This window comes from Gossypium raimondii, chromosome 6 (assembly GCF_025698545.1).
Source record: "Gossypium raimondii isolate GPD5lz chromosome 6, ASM2569854v1, whole genome shotgun sequence".
Classification (NCBI taxonomy): Eukaryota; Viridiplantae; Streptophyta; class Magnoliopsida; order Malvales; family Malvaceae; genus Gossypium; species Gossypium raimondii.
The window spans coordinates 8,812,679-8,834,009 of NC_068570.1; the positions used below are offsets into that span (position 1 = coordinate 8,812,679).

At 34.5% G+C, this 21,331-nt stretch overlaps 1 protein-coding gene across 2 annotated transcripts; it reads right to left on the reverse strand.

Annotated features, from left to right (window-relative positions):
- Positions 1-339: 339 nt before the first annotated feature.
- On the reverse strand, positions 340-14,870 carry LOC105772644 (dnaJ homolog subfamily C GRV2). Of its 2 annotated transcripts, XM_012594040.2 has the most exons (22): positions 13,976-14,870; positions 13,121-13,354; positions 12,280-12,367; positions 11,950-12,158; positions 11,279-11,380; positions 11,141-11,203; positions 8,778-11,012; positions 8,238-8,600; positions 7,520-7,660; positions 6,953-7,345; positions 5,836-6,330; positions 5,540-5,763; positions 5,086-5,430; positions 4,099-4,393; positions 3,568-4,020; positions 3,149-3,494; positions 2,725-3,068; positions 2,191-2,649; positions 1,805-1,929; positions 1,381-1,504; positions 1,035-1,103; positions 340-874 (listed from the first exon to the last, which is right to left on the reverse strand). In XM_012594040.2, the coding sequence occupies exons 1-22, from the start codon at positions 14,387-14,389 to the stop codon at positions 671-673; spliced, it is 7,725 nt and encodes a 2,574-aa protein (XP_012449494.1). In that variant the 5' UTR covers positions 14,390-14,870; the 3' UTR covers positions 340-670. The 2 variants fall into 2 exon arrangements, with proteins under 2 accessions (XP_012449494.1, XP_012449495.1); XM_012594041.2 differs by lacking the exons at positions 13,121-13,354; positions 13,976-14,870 and having other exon boundaries at positions 11,279-11,390.
- Between the last annotated feature and the right edge of the window lie 6,461 nt (positions 14,871-21,331).

Sequence of the window (21,331 nt, forward strand, 5' to 3'; positions counted from 1 at the left end):
TTTTAATATTTTTAGTATATTATATTTTTTTAAATTGGTTCCCATTCTTGAGTATCCAAACTTAAAAAAGAAATTGGTCTAAATTGACATGAGTCCACTTGACTATCTCTAATTGAAAACCATGTCATTAAAGTACTAAAAGCTTATGAGATAACTCCACTCTATTTATTAACAGAAGTAAAGATAAATAATTACAAAATAATAATCTAAAACAACTCAAAACTAGGATAAAAATAATAATAATTTTATTGGAATACTTTAAATCTTAAAATTACGATATTGCCCCAGTTCCTATTCTTCAAACGAAGCAAAAATTGCTATAATAAACTCAACAAAAAATGACCTCAACTAATTTGATGATATTATTGGACAACACAGACAACAGTTTCAATTTACAATCATATCTTCAATTCTTTTTTTCTTCTTTACAAAAGGGAAACTCAATCCTTTCTTCTCCTTTTTAACATATAGAATATAAAGCATCCTTCTTCTCACTGGAAAAATTCCAACTACCCACCTCTGCTTCAATCAAACCTTCGCTGACGGAGTGAATCAAAGAGAAAGAAAAACAAAAAAATTAAAGACTGTACACTGAGCTATACAAATGTGTAATTCTTCACTGAATATACTCTTTCATGCCTCTCAAAAGAATTTATCTTTAATCCCTGCCTTAAGAAAGCTGATCCTGGCTTCCATTTGAATCTGATACTGTTGATGCAGGTATTCTTGACTGTGTGGTTTGTGGCGGAGCTGTGATGGCATAAACCAGTCTGGATGAGGAACTCTCGATCAGACCAGCAACTCCGGCAGCCGCAGATTGGGCATTTGAAGGCAGGAAAAGGTCATGTTTCTGATCTTTATATGCACTCCAAACCTACAGAACACATGATAACCACTAGAGATGAGATGCACAGAATGAATAGATGAAAACAATACGAGAAACACATTCAAACTGTCAATAAAATGTCCGTTCTAGAGGTTCACCCCCCCCCCAAAAAAAAAAGATTCTACGGAAACCATGCGTGAGGACTTACATCAGATGCATTCAATATTTCGCGCACTTTAATACAATGAGCCCCTTCCGCTGCAAATGCATGCAAAACCTGGATCGAAAAAATTTAATACGTAATTTCAGATTATTAACTCCAGCACTTCAAAGAAATGAAAATAAAAAATCAGCTTCAAAAGGAAAAGAAAAGAAAGAATTCCAATGTAGATAAAAAATTAATCAACTCCTCCTAGAATTATACACTTTAAACAATTAATCACAAAAGATGGCCAAAATAAAACAACTAAGCACAAAACATAGGACAGTCGGATAACAATGATGGTATACTCAGACAAAAGATGAAAGTTCGCCAAAAATGATAGCAATCTAACCTCAATAGCAAGCACTCTGCCAATGGATGCTTCTGATTCATTCCATTTCATCTGAGAGCAAAGTCCGTTCCTTCCCCCAGCTCTCCAATCAAGAAGTCCCAGAAGTACTTCAAGCAGACCAACCCTGCATTATTTACCGATTTTGTTTCAACATCAGAAACTATACAACAGAGCTAACACAACATAAAACCATCCAATGATAACACACACAATATGCAACTCTGAACCCGAGCAAATCTGTTAGTATTGCATGCATAATTATTAGTAGACGAATCAAATATGGAACTCACCACGAAAGTTTCTAAGTAAAATGCCATAATTCTGGGAAACAATTTCTTCAACTACAAGAGAAATTACCCATACATGTACACATACTCGTTTACCATTTATTCACATTAATTAATGCCTAAAAATTACTGCTTACTTAAGTCCTTGGGCAACAAGTGCATCCCTAGCTCGATTTCCAGCACCCACAACACGCTTTAATGTTTCTAGGGCTAGAATGCTTCCACCTTGCCATCCTATAGCTTTCATTAAAAGGGGAACAACCTGCAATTATATTTTCTTGGGTAAATAAGAGAATAAAAAGTTCAAGGGCGGATTCAATAAAATGACCAAAAGTATATAGACAAGCTAAACAACCCAATCTCCTTATTAACGGAAATTTCAAAGAAGATTAAAGAACAAGGACAAAACAAAGTACCATGAGAACCTATTACAATCAAGAATGCTTAAATGATAAAACTAAAAGGGTTGAGTTGCAACAAACAGTAAGAAAATAACAAATAAGGCTGTTATTAGAACACATACCTGTGTTGTTCCAACACTAGTAGCTGCCATAGCTTCAGCACATATAGTGCTGGCAGCAAGTTGATGCAGAACCCGCAAACAACTAAGGCGCACACGTTCTTGTGGAGTTTGTGCAGGCTGCTCATCCGATTCATACTTTCTGTCTGCCATATTACCGCCATCTTTCATGTCCCCAGATGACATTGCTTCTCGCCTTCCCTCGTAAGCCACGGCAGCAACAAGTTTGGGCACATATCCGAGATAACCCACATGGTCTGCAAGTGCAGGGTGCACTCGCAATAATGAAACCAAAGCAGCAGAAAGAAGCAAAGGAAGTTCAGGGTCAACAGATTCCGACTCATAATGTGTGGCAGCAATAGATGACAAGTACTGATCTAGTAGCCCTTCCAGGAATCTCTTGGGATTTCTAAGAGGAAATTTGGGATCTTTAAGGAATAGCCTGACATAGATTCCACCAACCTGCATGATTATGAACTCATTAGTTCCCCAGCAAATAACAATAGAAAATTTTGACAAGATAATATCAAGTAATACCTGGGGCTCATCTCTCATTTCCTGCTGCGCAGAAGCTTGCTCAGGTACATCCCAGTCAACGATACGGCCCTTCACCTGTTCACGGTACAGGTCTGATACCATAGTAGCAATTTGTGCTGACAGTGATGCTGCCATGGCTGGAGTCCATACAAGTTCTGGTGTTTCTGTGTTCTGTTCAAGGGCAGACACAACAGCTTCACCAGGCCCATCCCTTATGACTGATACTAGGCCATCTGGAAGAAACCTAGCTAATGTTATAGCAACTCTAGGCCCATGCATTGGCTGCGCAACAAGTTTACCCAATAAAGAGGCTGCTGCCGCTCTTTGCTGCAAGGGAATTTCTTCTGCACACAGCCATTTCTAACATAAAAATGATTGTCTTTCTATTAGAAAAGGTAAAAAAAATACATGAATACAAAATTACCTTGTAAAGGCAAGAGAAGTTCGAGAATGTACACAACACCACCATGCTTGGCTGCTGCCCAAGCAAGTTCAGGTGTGCTTGCCAAAGCATAGAGGACATGAAGTGCCCCTTCACGGCAAGCTGGGGCAAAGTGGAGCATTTGCAACAGCAGAAGAAGACTAGATCCATCTGCAACCATGGCCTCCAAGCAAGGTGCATATGTAGTCAAAAGAGAGAGAACATTCAGGCAAAGCTGAGGAATGTTGCTTTCTGATGCAACAGGCACGGAAAAGCATTCAAAAAGTGGTAATAGCCTCTCTTTAGTGGAAAATATGGATGCCAAATTAGGATATGTTGTCAGCAAGTTCTGCAACAGGAGAAGTGTCAGAACTCATGTATTAAATTCTATATGACATGGTAGACACAAGAAAGTAAGTTACCTGCAGTGATGTAAGTCCAGATTGAAGGTTTTTAATCAGGACATTTTCTTCCTTATCTTTCACTTTATTATCAGATGCAGCCAGAGAATCATCATGAACTTGCTGTTCTTCTACTGATGCACCAGTTGCGTCACTTTGATGCTCAGACTCGAGAGTTGAGTTGCTGATGTTAAGTTTTTCCTGAACATCATAATCCACAGAGTGATTGTGCACCAGAGAAGCTATAAAGTCAATTAAAGCCACACAGAATGCTTCTGGTTCACTGATCTCAAAGTCAGGTTGATCATTATAAACCCTCAAATAAACATTGCCAACAAAAAGTTCCTTTGACAGTGCTTCGTAGGCAAAGATATGAGAATCTTTCAGGTCATACGAACCATCTGGGCCTTGGCTAGATCTTTGCTGGTCCACAAATTTCAGCAATTCTGCTCGAGTTGAAGAGTTCCAGATTATCTATGACAAAGAAGAAGTTAGACTTCAACCAATACCAAGGTAATTGAAATGAAACAACAGAAAAAGTACACTGTCCACCTCTGGTGACTCTAGGTTTGTATTCAACTTCGACAGTAGGTCTTTCGGTACTTGATCTCTCAACATACTGGCAAGTTTTGGAGTTAGCAAAGCTCTGAGTACATTGACTACAGATTCATTATAAGGTGTTCCATTTTCATCACAGCATAACCCACTAAGCCTAGATAATGCCTGGGCTGCTCGTACAGCATGCATATTTTTCGCAATTTGAACACTAGCACCAACACCATGGGACTCTGCTGTATCAGATTCCTCTGCAGTTGAGTCATACTGAAGTAACAATGGCAAAAGGTACCTAGCCAAACCATATTATCCAAACGAAACAAGTTAAGTAATAGAGGATTATGGATTTAACTCATAAGATTGCCAAATATCTTATCAAGATATTACATCTAAAACCTGTTAGCAAACTAGTAGAAACATAAAGAATAACATCTTCAGCAGCAAGAAAGCAAAACTGATAATGGCACGAACAATTATCTCACTTAGTCTCTTGTCTACAGTGCCATTTTCATGCACATCCAATAGAGAGGTTTTACATGCATAGTACAAACAAAAAATTTGTAATAAATTTATAATAATAGAATATAGAGAAAGTAATGCCACCAAAAAGACTTGAACATGAAGTGTGCAGCCACAAGAAACAAATAGCAGACAATTTAGTATCTATTATATTCTACAGTGAAGAGGATGATCCCTGGGAATTTATAAAGAGTAACTGGCTCCAAAAAAAAAAAAGTAGAAAAGAAATAGTCCCAGAAGGCGGCTCTGTATAAACTTAATATTTATTTAGCAATGGAAGGCTAAATAGAAGATGCAAAGTAAATACTTTGATTAGTGTAACTTTGTAAAAGACTAAGAAGAGATCACGTATTTCCCAGAGGACCTAGACGAAAATATGGCCATAGATAAACTAATCGACAGTGGTGCAAACATGCATTTGAATCATGGTACATAGATCAAATACTGAAAGATAAGCTACTTTACCATAACACTCCAGCCTTTATCAAGGCCTCTTGCAAATCAGGGGACACAGAAACATGAGCAATAGTCTGGAGGGCACTATCAACAGCTGCAGGCACAACCTCAAGTTCAGTGCAGTGCACTATGTCATCAACAAGTCCAGAAAGCTCAAGGATCTCAAGTCTGGCAGTCTCAAACTGACTCAGAACAGAAAAGGTTCGCATCACATTTGTAACAATGATAGCAGAAGGTTCATTTGCAGGAGTAGTTGGTTGAACAACACACATGCAACGAGAGAGAAGTGTAGCAAGAAGTTGCATCCCACCATCTCTAACAAGTTCTTCACCATTCAATGAGGAAGATGCACACCTAACAGTAAAACGGGGAAAAGAAAAGAAAAAGAGATGAAATCTCCAAGCCCAATTTAACTAGTAAAACAAGATTTACAAGAGTATATGTTGGTAGGAGAGGAATTTACGTAAGCCAAACAAGCTCTGACGCTGCAACAAGAAGAGGTGCTCTATCTGAGGAGAGAAAATTGTTATCTTCCTTGTCAACAGTTACTGCATTGAGCAACATGGGATAACCTGCATATTTAAATGGTTCCAACACATCTCCATATCTTCTATACAAGATGCATTGTCCTTTCAACAGAAGCAACAGCCTCCAAGGCTGAGGACCTTGCAAACCTTGCATCGTAGCCTACATAAAGAGGAATGATTAATTTAATTCCAAGAACGTCAGTATGCATTTCTCTTAGGAGCAAGCATCTACCTGAAGTCGTTCATAAGCCTTTTGTACAGCAAGAAATTTCTCCCTCCCTTCAGGATTTTTGTCAGGATGATATTTCATAGCAAGTTTCCTATATTGTCGTTTAAGCTTTTCTTCATCAATGTTCTCAATTTGCTTGGATATGATAGATATATCTCCAGTCTCATTGGGAGAACACTTCTGATCAGCATCATCACTGGATACATCTTCCAAGGAAATCTCTAATATTTTGCAAGCTTCCTCCTCAGAAAGATCCATTGGTTTCCGTGTCAACTCTTCTCGCCACATTACTAGCAAGGACTGTAGAAACTCCACATGCTCAACAATCGGCCAATTTGGAAACCGAATTTCGTCGCACAGATTTCGAAGGTAATAACGGTGACACCACATTTCATCTCGGAGCTCTGGATAAGTCACCGGTGGCATAGGAGCATACTCATACAAAGAATGACAGTGTTGTGACAATTTCTGGGGGAAATCACCAAGATGCTGCAAAACCTTTGGAAAGGAATAAACAATGTATCATATAATTGTAGTAAGTAGAACAGTAACCTTTATCCTTTATAATTGACCTTGAAAGATATTATATCTTCTAGCCATAGTTTGGTTAAGCAAGCAGTTTCCACTCATCTATTTTCTAAACATAATTTGGTTTCTGCATTCAGGAGAGGGGGAAAAAGGGAAAGAAGGTGGAACAATTGTTTGTGGAAAAAGCAAAGGAGAACAAAAGAATCTGTCACACACACACACACATATAGACTGGCAGAAAGAATTTGGGGAAAAGAGAAATAAGTATTTCCATTGTCTCGCCTAGTCATTTACATGCTCCAGTTTCTAACTTTATACAGAAACTAGTTTATCTATTTTACTTCAGGAAACCAATTGCTTATGTGTCAATAAATGATATACTTGGGAGCGTAAATTCTTCAATATCATAAACCATTGACTATTCCAAGCTACTTTATATTACACTATAATCTATAGGACTATTCTTATGTTTCAGATGGGTCCCTACAGAAAATCCTACTTCTATACTGCCAATATATCATTTCTGCATGTGGAAGTGCAGAGTAAAGACATCGAGATAATATACTATTGCACAATTAAAAATATGATTCACCTGACGAATCAGATTTTCAGCTCGCATTTTATGTGTCCAAATGATCTCTGGAGTATCAGACTCAGAAACCATTGCTGCAGCAAATGCAAGTGGGCCACTACGCTCCAATACATACAGCAAAGATGCAGGGAGAAGCCCACCCAATACGCTACGTTTAGCAAGGGGTAATGAAGAGGAAACTGCAGCTTCTTCGCCACCATGGAAAGCTTGATGTACATGAGTTGCTGAGAAGAGTTGTGCAATCGAAAGGAGGTTGGATCCAGGGTAGGCCAGGGCAAAAAAAAATGCACCTGTGCTGTACAGACGCACCATGGCCTTGGGATTTCTGGTAACAATAGCCTTCAGCAATGCAGCAGCAGCTTCTACAATACTTGGCTCACCAGAAAGCATAGCCTTTTAAGGAAAAAGAAATACATGCAACTGTATGAGTGGAACACTTAAGACAAAAAATTATACTTCTTATAAGGGGAACACATCCTATCATTCTTTCCTGAAAACTAAGAAGTAGAGTGCAACCTTTTATTTGCAACATCTGGAAACATGATTAAATATCAACTAAAACAATACCTGTGCAATATGTGGAAGGCAACGTGGACTTGACAAAATCCGTTTTACCCTAGGAGTTGGGGTAACTATCTCACCAGCATCATCCAAGTCTGAATGTGCAGAAACCATGCTATGTAAAACAGACAATGCAGCCTCCCCTACCTGCAAACAGGATTACCAATTAGAAGGTATCAAGAAAATGATTCAAGGTTATACGAACATTACGAAGATAGTCTACTACTACAGTAACAGTCAAAGCAACACATGTACATCAGCCATTTAGTGCTTAATACAGCAGCTGCATCATAAACATGTACAATCATACCATTTCAATTTCCCCAAACATTAAATTGGCTCAAAGAACCATCACATAAGAAACTAAAATACAAGCAACACATCATCAATGCCCACTTAAAAGTGCTTTTTAAGTGAGTCTAGTACATACAACATCTCCAAAGCCAAATTCTATATAATAGAGTGAAGAAATCCAAGCATAATTGAAAGTGCCATAAAGAAAAGAAATATAAAAAGGAATAAAGAAACTCAACAGATGATCACAATCATTAGAAGAAAAAGGTGTAGATTTTCAAGCATTTGACAAGCAGAAGTTGAATAATAAGTAGATTGCAACCAGTTAATAGACCAAAGTTATCACTATTTAAGTAGACACTGCAAACAACTTCCATGATGCAAATGTACTTGTGCAAGAATGCAGACAAGATAATCTGAAAGACAATACCTGAGTGGGTGTAAGGACAGGAACCCGAACAGATAGTGCCCAACGAAGCTCACGAATATCTCGTAATCTCTTCCAGTCCAGCATACCTGAAGCCCAGCACCTCGTTGTCCAATCAATAGCTTTTTTTGACCACAATCTTCTGACAGCATCCTTCTCTAAAGGTCCAACTTGCACACCATCTTTGTCAATATACATCCACTCCTTGAGTGGCTCCATAAAAGCAGTAGCAGCAATCAAATTTGATTGTAAAGGGATAGCAGTCCTCTCAGAAGCTTCATGAACCACAGTTAGCAAATCAACAGCTAGCACACACCCTCCCACCAAAACACAAGATTCCACATTTGCTAAAACCTTCATTAAAACCTGCACATACAGAAATACACAGTTGCTATTACTTTCAAAATGATCAAGACTAGAAATCAAAATCTATTTTGGAATTAAGATCAAGCCTTCTCCATCACTTGCTCCATCACAAATCTTACAAAGATTCTCTTAAGGCTTGAAATATGTAATGCACCTAAAATTCATTAGGGAAGTTACCTTCAAAAGTAGTAGTAGACGGTGTCTCAAAGCTCTGTCATCTGTTCTGTCCAAGAGAACAGTAATATGTGCAGTCCCTTCAAAAGGGCCAATTGTATTGCAATGTTGTTCATAAACAATTGCCATTGCCCTTGCACAAAGCTCCCTAACTGAAGAGCCTCCACCTCCTCCAAAGCCATCTAATCTTCCCATATCACACCAATCATCAGAAGAACCCATTTCATCTGGAACAGCACCATCTACTGTAAGGCCTATGTCAGCATCACATAGGAACCGGTGATAGAGTGCTCTGAAGAAGGCAACGGGATCACGAAGTGGAAAATCCTGTGCCCTACCACTACTGCCACTCTCAAGCAACAAACGCAGATAGTATTGACCAACACAAACTTCCTTGGACAAACTAGGATAACTAACAAAGAATTCAGAGTAGTTCCAAGAGATCCTAGGAACACTATCCTGGCCACTCATACTCTCTACCGTAGCATCTCCTGGAACAATATCTTCAGTGCGCTCCTTCTCAACATCCAATTTATGAACCTCAGCTTGCAGAGCTTCCCGCAACTCTTGCCTAGTACGCTCATTCCAGATCAAATCCGCACGGTTATGGTCAAGGCTAAAAGCACGCCAAAATTCAGGCCAATTGCAAAGTAGGCGACCAGAACCAACAGGCGTGTTCTCCACAACAACCTGAGCAGGTGCTGGAAGACCAGTGTTATGTGACCCAACAGCATTGCCACCAGAATCAACTGAATTTGAAGGATTTGTTTCTGATACTCCATGCACATTTGTTGATGGAGCATCAGCGGAAGCTGATATAACTGAATGCCCATTTTGAGAAATTCCAGTGGAATATGCATCAGTTGTCGAACTTTCGACAGTGTGAGCAGCAGAAGATTGGTTTAAAACTTGACTGGAGTTAGGGTCTGCAATTGATTTGTGATAGTTATCTGCCACCCTATGAAAACCAGAATTCATCTGCCTAACTGCATCACCTGCCTCAAAATTATTAACAGAAGGTAAGGACTGCTCTTGCGATGTAATCGTCTGCCCTGTACGACCTCTCCTTTGCTGTAGTAAACGCTTGTGTCTTTTACTGGTCAATGATCCTTCCTGGATAGATTCTTCAGCTGCTCCATCAGATCGTGTGTGCAAATATGCAACAAGTCCAGGTGGCAAAACTCTAGACAACAAGTCTAGAGCTGGTTGGTAGGAATCTGCCCATAGGGCAACAAGTTGGCGACTAACCTCACGGCGCTCACCTGCAGGAAGGAAAAATGCATGTAATAAATGCCTCAACAGAGCACCATCACGTAGAGCAGCATCACGCATTGACTCTGCTGCAATTGCATCTTCTTCCGCAATTGTACGCATTAGCACTGCAACCGTTTCCCTAACACTCTCTGCAGGATGGGCAAACAAGGCAAATAGACGGCGCTTCAAACCAGCTACTTGGCGCAACAGCTCAACAAAAACTGTGTATTGGGTAGTTTCACCATGTGGATCACATATCATAGCCTCCAGAACTTCAACAACAGCCATGGACAATAATGGGGATACAGACATGGGTTTTAATCTGTTGACAAGGATAATAACATAACCATGCTGAGAGAACAGTATGGACTTAGTATGCATAATTGTGGCATGTTGCTCTCCTTTAGAATCTGTTAGCACATTTGTATCCCCAGGACCACCTCCAATGAGTGCCGCAACAAGCCTTGCTGCTTCAGCAGCTACACCCTCAGATCCATTCCTGAGTAAGCCCATTATTCTTCCAACAGCAGCAGGAAAAGACACAACATGAGAAGCAGCATTTTTGGAAGCTAACAATCTACGTAAACATGAAACAAAACCCATCACTGTTGCAGCTGCTTTAGGAGAAGGAGGCGGCAAGGGAGGGGACTCCGGAGGAAGATTTGGTGTTGCTGGAAGCATTGTTATCAAGGCCATCAGAGTCACCTCAGGAACTTCAATATTAGGAGGCACCCCACTATATGGAATGCATGCATTGAACTCCCTAATTCTGCGCCATAGCTTAGCTCTTGAACCAGGAATAGAACCGCCTTCAGCAACAGCATCTTTGGCAGCAGCAGCTAAGTGTTTCAAATGCATGGATGCACTTTCCACATCAGCAAAAGTGCGTTGTTTTCCAAATTGCAAAGCAACTCTCCCGCAAGGTGGATTAATGCGATGACCAGGCATTGTCAGCCTTGGCAATATAGGTACTGGGCACTGACCCTGGACAAGCATATGGTCAAGCAAACCACATTAACCATTTATCTAGGAATTATAGAACCAAAAATAGAAAGCATGATGATTAGAGAAAAGAACCCTGTTCGTATGCTATACAGAACAGGTATACCTACTTCTGTTTGCAACACATCACAAATTGCTGCAAGTAAGCTATCTCGCGAGGTGCTTGCATAGACCTGTGAGCCATAAAATACGGGTAAGATGCAAGCTCTAACATATTAAGCTTTCAAATATAGAGATTTTATTCTCACATGGATAGAGCATCCATCATTGAATTCAATTGCAAACATCTGGGGCTCCTCTGAAAATCGAACAAGTGAACTCACTGCAGATAAAGGACGAACAATAACTGCCTGCAAACATCTAAGGAATATTCTCAGCATGTGATTAATCCTACTTCAAACAATTCTTAAAAAAGATAAAGCACATAACATTAGCCATATACATTGTGTGACACGTAACACTTCCCTCTAAATGTTGAACTATCAGTTTGGCACTTTTATCAGTCATGCAACATAGCAATTAATTTTTGCTGCACCCTATATTATCCAAAGAAGTATCTGGTAATGCCTTTAGAACCATAAATGGAGAATTGCCTTTCTCAATTTTGAAGTTCTTAAAAGCCTTACTTCACCAGCAACATTCTCAAGAACCTGAATGATTGTTCAATGATTCAGGGGTCAACCACACTCTGTCTTCGCTTAACATATTAGCAAAGACGGTCATGTCTAGCATTCAGCTAGTCCTACATCAAGCAATTCCTAATTATAACTACAACCAACCAGAGAAATAGTTGAAATCAAATAAGTGTAACCCAAATAGACTCGTAAGGCAAGTTATGCAGGTAATATACAGCATCTACACAATGAGTGTAATATACTAATTCTATTTTTTTATCAATGGATGAAGCGCGTTAGCTTACTTCATAGTTATCTGGCCGTCTTTCAACAAGGGAGGCTTTTGTGAGGATAAGTTGACGAGATACAGCATCACCATGATCTCCAAGTCCTCCTTTTGGGCCAACAGTGAAATTCAATCCAGGGATATTTAAAGTTCCGTGAGCAGCAGAACGCAATCTTGTCACAGACCAACCTCCACAAGGGGTTTCTTCTGCTCCAACGGCCTCTTTGGCTGTGAATTACATATTTTTCCATATTAATTAATAAACACTAAAACAATTATATCCAAGAAAGAGTAGGCAAAAAAGAGGTGATGAGGAAGAAACAGAATAATGTTCTTTTTAGTAAGGTACCTCTTTGGTTTATATACTCTGTTACAGTGAGAGATTGTGAATTGTCTACAGAAAGTGCCACTCCAACCATTGATTTTGCAGTTTTAGTCTGCATAATATATTTAATAATTATCAATGGAAAATGTAAAGAGAATAATAATAATTAATTATCGATGTAAAATGTAAAGAGAATGATATGACTGAGAGGGATATTTAACTATTCAATATGGAGCAACTTATTTAAATTGGAAGATTTCAAGAGAAATGCAAACATGAGTGCTACATTTGGAAATATGAATTTTGGAGAATGGATCTGGATTTGGTTTCTTTTATAAGTAGAACAAGATAGCGGTTAACTATTATCTAATGGATAATTATTTGGTACACTTGCGGTGGAAATTTTGACTCCACAAGCATAGTTGAGATTTTGACATGTGTCCTTAAATTGTATTTAAAAATTAAAAAATAAATAAGACATGTGGAAAAATCTCAACTCCGCTTGTGGAGTTAATCCCACTGTCTTTGTACCAAAGAATTACCCTTATCTAATAGTAATAACTAGTTAAAACTATAGGTCTAAAAAAGAGGGGGGAAGAACTAGTTAAATCTAAATACACGTACGTATTTGGAATAGTATATTAGATGAATTTCAAATTTCTGGAATTATTAGGGTATTCCAAATTCACTATAAAGAGAGACCTAGCAAATCCATGAACTTGAATATAATCAAGAAAGTGTTTTTATGTGCTCTTTCACCTAATGTGTACTGATTGGAAATCTAAATCACTTCTTTCAAATTCAACTTCCCAAAAGCAACCAAGGTAGAAGAATTAATAGAAGTAAATTAAAGATGTTAGTATACCAGATTTGAAATGATAGCAGAATTAGTTGTCCCTGGAGCAGCTTGAAAGGCTTTAGATTTCCTCCCATACAGAGGGCAAAGAACAAAACTACCATGATCAACGTTTTTCTTCCCATAAGCATCTGCCAACAGAACAATGGCTGGGGAAGACATATCTCTAAAATCTAAGCACCAGCGAGGATCTCCAGATGTTAAGTCTATAAGTTCAACCCCACAACACGTGACCTTCAATTTCTATACAGACAATCAGTAGTTAAAAGCTTGAATATGAAATTTTAAAACGAAAAACTGAAGTAACCAGTAGTAAATAGATACCATAGATAGTTATAGAACTACCTCTTCCGTTTAGAAATACAATTGATCCTCAAACAAGATACTTTCTGGCTAATTACAAGATAATTAATCTCTATGACCAAAATCTCAATAGTCAAATCTTGAGTCTTAATATCTCCCATTATCAACAATGTGAACATTCAAAACATCAATAACTCAAGTCCCACTGATTCCGAATACTCCAAAGCTACCAGAAATCAAAACAAAATAAGCAAATCTAAGCTAAACCCTAAACCTATATAACCAAAAATACTATTTAATTAATCAAATAAAATCCTAACAAAATTTAATTCTATGATCAGCTTCTATTTATCTTTGCATCATTCTCCCCTTATCGCACAAGCGACAGTTTCACAATTCCAAAATCAAAGTTCGCAGCAATTTAAGTCACTTTAGACTAATAAAGCTGTTAAAGTATCATCTAAAGACAAGAGCCAATTTAAGTCAAATTAGTAACTAATTTCATCGAAATTTTAACATCAATAACTGCAAGAGCAAAACTTAAATCTAGCAAAAACTTACAAAAGGAGACCACTCGGCACGGCGTCTCCGTAGATGCAACACTGGGAACTCCGCCACAGCACCCAACCGGTTCCACCTGATCCTGTGCAATTCAGTTAAAATACTAGCCCGATACTGCGAAGAAAACTTTATAGCCTTATATTTCCCTTTTCCATCAGTCCTGACGCTCAAATTAAACTCAGTAGAAATCTCATCCCTGCCGATAATCGGCGTGGCAGCTTCAAAATCAGTAGAGACATCGTATGAGTTCGTTACTGACAAAGTTGAGGGATCAAGCGTGATAATCGCGACATTAGAAATACAAAGGATTCGCTTATAACGGCCGCGCCAAGAGTGCTTGATGACGATGTAACGGGCAAGGTACTCAGGCTCTTCCTGGGGAGGAGGGTTTGCTGAGTGATGGTGTTGGTCCATGGAAGAAGTGGGCCGGGGATCGGATCGGGTTGTAGGCAAGGGCCGAGTTGACACGGAGTCTAGGTAATGGAGAGTGTGGAGAGGAGAAGCATTGTTAGGGCGGAGGAAGTACCAGAGTCCCACACGTGAAGCGGGGTGGGTACGGTGAGGCAGTGACTGATTAGCCCCCAGCTTCTAACCGTATTCACCAAATCTGCCACTCTGGCCAGTTCCTTGTTTCTTTTCCGATCAATTATACCCTAAATTGGCATCGGAGAAACGAGATCCGGCTCTCAGAGTGTGCGATATGAGCTTGAAAGATGTTTCTGGATTAAAAAAACTGCTAATTAAGGATTAAAATTCAAAGGAAAATGAGAAGATACAAGAGAAATGGGATTGAAGCAAGCCAAGAGAGAAGAGAGAGAATGGACAGCTCGGAGGAGTTGTTTGCTTTGTTGTTCTGACCGACCTTCAACACTATCGAAACAACAATACTGCGGTTCCCACATAAAGTTACGGCTCGGTGACTCACGGCTTTTTCTTTTATATTATATTTGTCTTTCCCGTCATGATTTTTCTCTACTTGATTAATACTTAAATTACACTAGTTCAAAAATAAGATATAATAACACATACCATTTAAAGCTAATTAATAATAAAAATAAAATATGTACGACATTAAAATAAAAGATAAATTAAATTTTAAGTAAAATAATATTTAAATATTTAAATATATCCCATTAACAATATTAAATGTATTGTAATTATTTATCATGTTATCATTAATCTTGAATTAGTATCGAGTTAATTTGTGATATTATTTCATTTAACAATATTATTAACATATAAAATTGATAGAGATAATAAAATATGTATAATACAATTAAAATATAAATATTATATTAAAATAAATCTTTAGTTAAGTGGTAAGTTAATGTTTTAATAATAATACATATTATGGTTCAAATTAAATCACATACAATTTTTATTAAATTTTTAAAATAAAAGAATAAAATATATTTAAATAATATAATTTATTTTAATTACGGAATGATATTTTCATAATTTTTCTAACTAAGTTGATAGTCGATTAATTAGTAACATCAACCCATTTAGGTACTTAAGTAATAGTATACTTATTGTTTTCTTTTAAATACTAAAATTTTCATATAAATAATTAAATTGTTAGTTTTAAGTCAGCTATTAATAATCTGGTCGAATTTCTTACTTTTCAAAAGTATGAGAAATAAATTTTGACAATTTAAAATAAAAATTTAAATTTTCATTTTCCATAAAATAAAAGAATTAAGTTCATAATTAAATCACTATTTTGTACTTAAATATTGTTTTTAGCTTAATTTAGAGAAAACTCACACTTTCTTTTTTAGAATTTTTATTGAGAAATTAAATATTATATTTGGTGTCAAGGTAAGAGTTTTTTCTTTCTTTTTCAGATTTCTAACAAACCTAATACAAATTAACCCTAGCATCAAGATTTATGAGTATTGAGCTCAAGCTAATGTTCCACTAACCATGGTAGTTGTGTCGACCGTATAAATCGACGTATGGTTTCGGTTCTAAATTAGTATTAAGTATTTTATGTTTTGTTTCAAGTAAAATTTTGGTGTGTTTTGGTCCGTTTTTGTCAATTCTAATACATATTAGTTGGTGCAAAATTTTAATATTTTAAATTAACTTTTAAAATTTTCATTATAACCATTTTAAATTTTCTATGATTACATTTAAAATTAATATTTATTTAACTATTGAACCTAATTAATAGTTTTAGACTAAAGGGGTATATAAACCCCTGAACTTTATCGAAAAAATCATTCGAGCCCCTTCGCAAAAACACACTCAATTAAGCTCTCAAACTCTTAAATTATATTAATTAAATCATTTGACCAACGTTTTCAATCTTTGATCATTACAACGTTGACGTGGTGCTCTACGTCAACGATAGTTGCTAAAATAAAATTTTATATTTTTTTAAAAAAAATAAAAAAATTTAAAAAACTTATTTAAATATTTTTATTGGAACAAACGGTATTGCCCAAGTTCATTTCAAACTTAAATTTTTAAAATTATAAAATTTTAAAATATTAAATAAAATTCAAAACATTCAAAAAAATAAAAATTAATAAAAATCATTTAAAGTTAAATCCAAAATGAATCTAGATATAATGAATCTAGACAACTATATGTCCAGATTTATTAAAGATGATTTTTTAAAATTATATAATGTTTAAAAATATTAATTTTTTTAAATTTGAGATGCGTATCAATGTTTCAATTATATTGGTACCTTTTAGGATATATATATAAAATTTGTGGAGACATTACGAGTGCTTAGACCAATGCCAATTGGGAGTAGCATTGGCTACACAAAAATCTGTCATGTTTTTGTTGGCAAATTTTGGCAATAAATATCTTAAGATTGTAATTTCTTTTGATACTTGGGATATATATGTGAGCCAATCCTGGATATCCATGCTTCACTTAGCAAGAGATCTTGAAAATTTGTTTGGATTGGATCGGAGCAATTATTATCCCTTAACTTATGAATCGGATCAAATCAAGCTATAAAAGGAAGGATATCCAATTGATTCAGGCTTTATCTTATGTTGTTTACAAGATATTATGTTGTGTATTTTATCTTGCTAATTTGAATGGATAATTTATTGTAACAGTTTTAGTATGTTAGCAAGTCTCATTTACTTATATACGGTGAGGACTTGTATACGATTTATATGGAGAGAAAACACTTTAATTTGTTTAGGGACTTGTATACCAAGTAAGTGACTTGGTTAGAGTTCTAAATTTTCAATGAGAGGACTTAGCGAAGAGATACTTAAATTTTAGGTACAAAAATGAGAAGTCTAAATTGGTGAGTGTTAAAAGCTTAAAAACATTTGTTGTACGTAGGGGTGAGAAAAAACTCGATTCGACTGGAAAAAATTGAAAAAAAAATCGAATTTCGAGTTAAATGAATTGAGTTATTCGAGTTATTCGAATCAACTCGAATTTTTTTTTCGAATTTTGAGTTCGAATCGAGTTGAGTTTTCGAATTCGAATAACTCGAATAATTCGAATATTAAACTATAATATTTTACATTTTTACCCCAAACTCCCAAACCTTTTTACTTTTCCCTCAAAACTTTTACTCCTTCCCACTTTCCCCCAAAACTTTTACTCCTCTCCCCTCCCAACCCCCCAATCTACCCAAAATCCATTTCCCACCAAAATTTTACTCTCCCATTTACTTTTTCTCAAAATTTTACTCCAAAAAACCCTCAAAACCTTTTATTTTCTCCCAAAATTTTTATTCCCTAAAACTTTTATTCTCTTCTCATCCCACCTCCCATCTACCCCAAACCCTCCCCCCTACAAATTTTTTTTAATATTTTCCCTCCAAAATTTTACTCCCCATATTTACTTTCCCTCAAACTTTTATTCCCCAAAACTTTTTATTTTCCCCCTCAACTTTTACTTCTCACCCTTTACTCTCAAATAAAAAATCAAAATTATCCAAAAATCACTAAACATAAATAGTAATAATTTTATTTATATCTACTATTTATATTATTAAATTAAATTTCACATTTTACATTATTTATATTATTGAATTGTTTAGTCGTATTGAATATTTATATTAAAATTGAATTATTAATTATGTCATAAAATATTCGTGTTAAAATTTTATATTGGTATCAATTTCACATTTTATTTTAAAATAACTTTTATTAAAAATCATATTTTTACATTTAATATATTTTTAATTCCAAAATACATAGTGACAAAAATCAAGATAATTGAAACAACTAACCAAGCAAAGAAGCTAATCAGTATATAAAAAATTAATAAATAAATTATGAGGTGATGAAAGTTAATAAAAAATTTGATCAAGGTGGACAAATTTTATTACGATGGGTAACAATAGTTACAAAGATCCAAAATTATTTTTTAAAATTTTACTCGAACAAATATATCCGATTCGATTCGATTCGAATTTCATCTCACTCGACTCGATTCGAGAAAACTTCAAATAAAGTTAGGATGATAAAATGAGATTTAAAAACTCGATTAACTCGAAAATTTTCGATTCGATTCGATTCGATCGAATGCTCACCCCTAGTTGTACGATGTGCTAAGATAGTAAATATTCTCTGTGAGCCTAGAGACGTAGAGAAACTGCAGTGTGTAACATCTTAGTGTTCTTTATTTTTCTGCACTTTTCATTACTAGTACGTGAAGCAATTGGCATTGCTTTTAAGCATTATTTGTAGCATGCTAGTATCAACCCTTAAATACAATTTTGACTCAACAAAAAAATTATTTTAGAAAATAAATAGATAAAATTATTTTAGATTTTATTAATTGTACATATAATTTTTTTAAAAATGTGAATATATCCAATTAAAAAATGTATCAATTATTTTATTACATGTGTAGGCTTAAAAGGTTCAAATAATTGCATATATTCACACTTTTAAAAAACTTTATACATACAATTAATAAAATTTTATTTATATATTTATTTTCTAAAATATTTTTATTTTTATATAGCCTAAAAGATACCGATATAATTAAAATATTGATACACATCTAATACTTTTAAATGAAAACATTTTTAGACTTTATATAATTTAGAAAATTTGTGTTGAATGAATTTAGATAACTATATAATTCGTTATGCACTTAACTTTTAAATTATTTCTATTAATTTATATTTTTAACATTTTAAATTTTATTTAATATTCGTATAAATTTTAATAACTTTTTAAAAATTTATAAAAATTAAAGATTAATTTTTATAATTTAAAAATTGAAGTTTGAAATGAACTAATAGATGGTTGTCGAGGTTTGAACCTAGACACTAAGTTGTTCAAGTTCATTCTAATAAAAAAATTTAAGAAAATTTATACAAATGGTCACCCAACTGTACCTGTGTTCCTGTTTTGGCCACTCAACTTTTAAAATATTCAATTTAGACACTAACGTTTGTATTTGTTCCTGTTTTGGTTACTCGTCATTAAATTGATGACGGAAATAATGATATGACATTTTTCTAACTAATATAATAACACATTTAGTCATCAATACATATATATTTTATCAATTTGATCCTAATTCTTAATAATTCAATAAATTTAATCAATCATATTTGTAAATTTTATCAATTTAATTCTCAAACATCTCAACCAAAACTTTCAACTTTTAAAACTGGGGTTTACAAATTCCTACTTGTTCTCAAATCGAGCACACCAATTTAGAAACCAAATAGCTACAAAAGATTAGAGAATCAAACACTCAAACTCTCACTGATGCTTAACCCAATGATCAGCGTTTGGTGCCCTCCTTCCTCCTCTCCCTATATAGTCCCATTCATTGTTTAAAAAAATAGGTTTAATTCACACTTTAGTCCCTGAAGTATACCACTTTTCAAACTTTGGTCCTTAAATTTGTTTGCCCACTTTAGTCCATAACGTTATCAAACATTCTCAATTTAGTCCCTAATGTTATCAGACATTCTCAATTCAATCCTTTGGACGCTAAAAGAATTAGCCAGCTAATCATATGCTGCCACATGTCATACAATGATGTCATCATAAAAACCCTTAAAAATTGGAAAAAAAATTATTAAAATAGGAAAAAAAATTATAAAATTACAATAAACATTAAAAAAATACTAAAAATTTTACAATATATATTAGAAAGTTTAATATTTTTAAATTTTATAAATCAAATTTACTAGAGCTTGAACAAAAGATCATTATTTGTTGGAAGGATATCGGTATCACCTACGATTGTTGTTTTATAATTGGTAGATCTTTTAGGTGATAAATTTGGATAATTTTTTCAAATTATTTACATAATGAAAATAATATTATTTCAAATAATAATCATTTAAATAATAAATACCATTTTTCATGATTTAAATAATTTAAAAGAAAAACTTATCCAAAATTTATCACCTAAAATTTTAAAAATATTAAAATTTCTAATATGTTTTTAAAAATTTAGTAAAATTTTTATATTTTATATACTTTTTGTAATTTTATAATTTTTTTCATTTTTAAAGATTTTTTAAGGCGATGTCATCATCATGTACAATTGTTAGCTTTTAATGTCCAAAAGACTAAACCAGAGGCGAATCTAGGGAGGCTGGCAGGGGCCTCGCCTCCCCTAAAATGTAAAATTACTATTTAAGCCTTTAAATTTAAAAAAAAATTAAATTAATAAAGTAAAATTGCACTTTGACCCTTACTAAAATTATAAAAAATTAATTTAATCATTTAAAAATTATAAAGATATAGAGTATAAAAAGTTAAACTTTCATTCAGCCCTTCAAAACCCTAAACTAAACTAAAAAGGTCTAATAAACCAAAATAAAAAAAATTTACTATACTGAGTTTGAGCTACCAACAAACCAATCAACCACCAAGTGTCCCCTCCTTTCTCTTCTTTCATTCATTCTTTTGAGCATTACTTTTTAAAAGGTTTTTAAGTTAATTAAACCATTCTTTTTCTACCCAATAGGGGCTTCTTGCACTCCTGCCCAATTTATTTCCATGTGCACACAACTCACTGCTCCACCGTTTCTCAATTCTAAAGTTTTACTTTCATCAGTAATTGTATTATCGATTATTTTTATGGACGTTGAATATTCGACACGTTACATGATGATGTCATCATCATTAAAAATCTTTAAAATATATTTTTTAAATTTACAAAATTATTAAAAATAGAGAAAAAATTATAAAATTACTAAAAGTATATAAAATATAAAAAATTACTAAAAACTTTTTAAAAAATATATTAGAAATTTTAATATTTTTAGGTGATAAATTTTGGATTTTTTTTTTCAAATTATTTAAATAATGAAAAATAATTTTATTTATTATTTAAATGATTATTTATTTGAAATAACATTATTTTTCATTATTTAAATAATTTGAAAAA

Excerpts from the sequence above, each read along its gene's own strand:
- LOC105772644 (XM_012594040.2), bottom strand. The coding sequence starts at position 14,389 with ATGGACCAACACCATCACTCAGCAAACCCTCCTCCCCAGGAAGAGCCT. Across the intron at positions 8,601-8,777 it reads GTCTACTACTACTTTTGAAG|GTTTTAATGAAGGTTTTAGC; the intron begins GTAACTTCCCTA and ends CTGTATGTGCAG. Across the intron at positions 1,505-1,804 it reads CTTGTTGCCCAAGGACTTAA|GGTTGGTCTGCTTGAAGTAC; the intron begins GTAAGCAGTAAT and ends TAAATAATGCAG.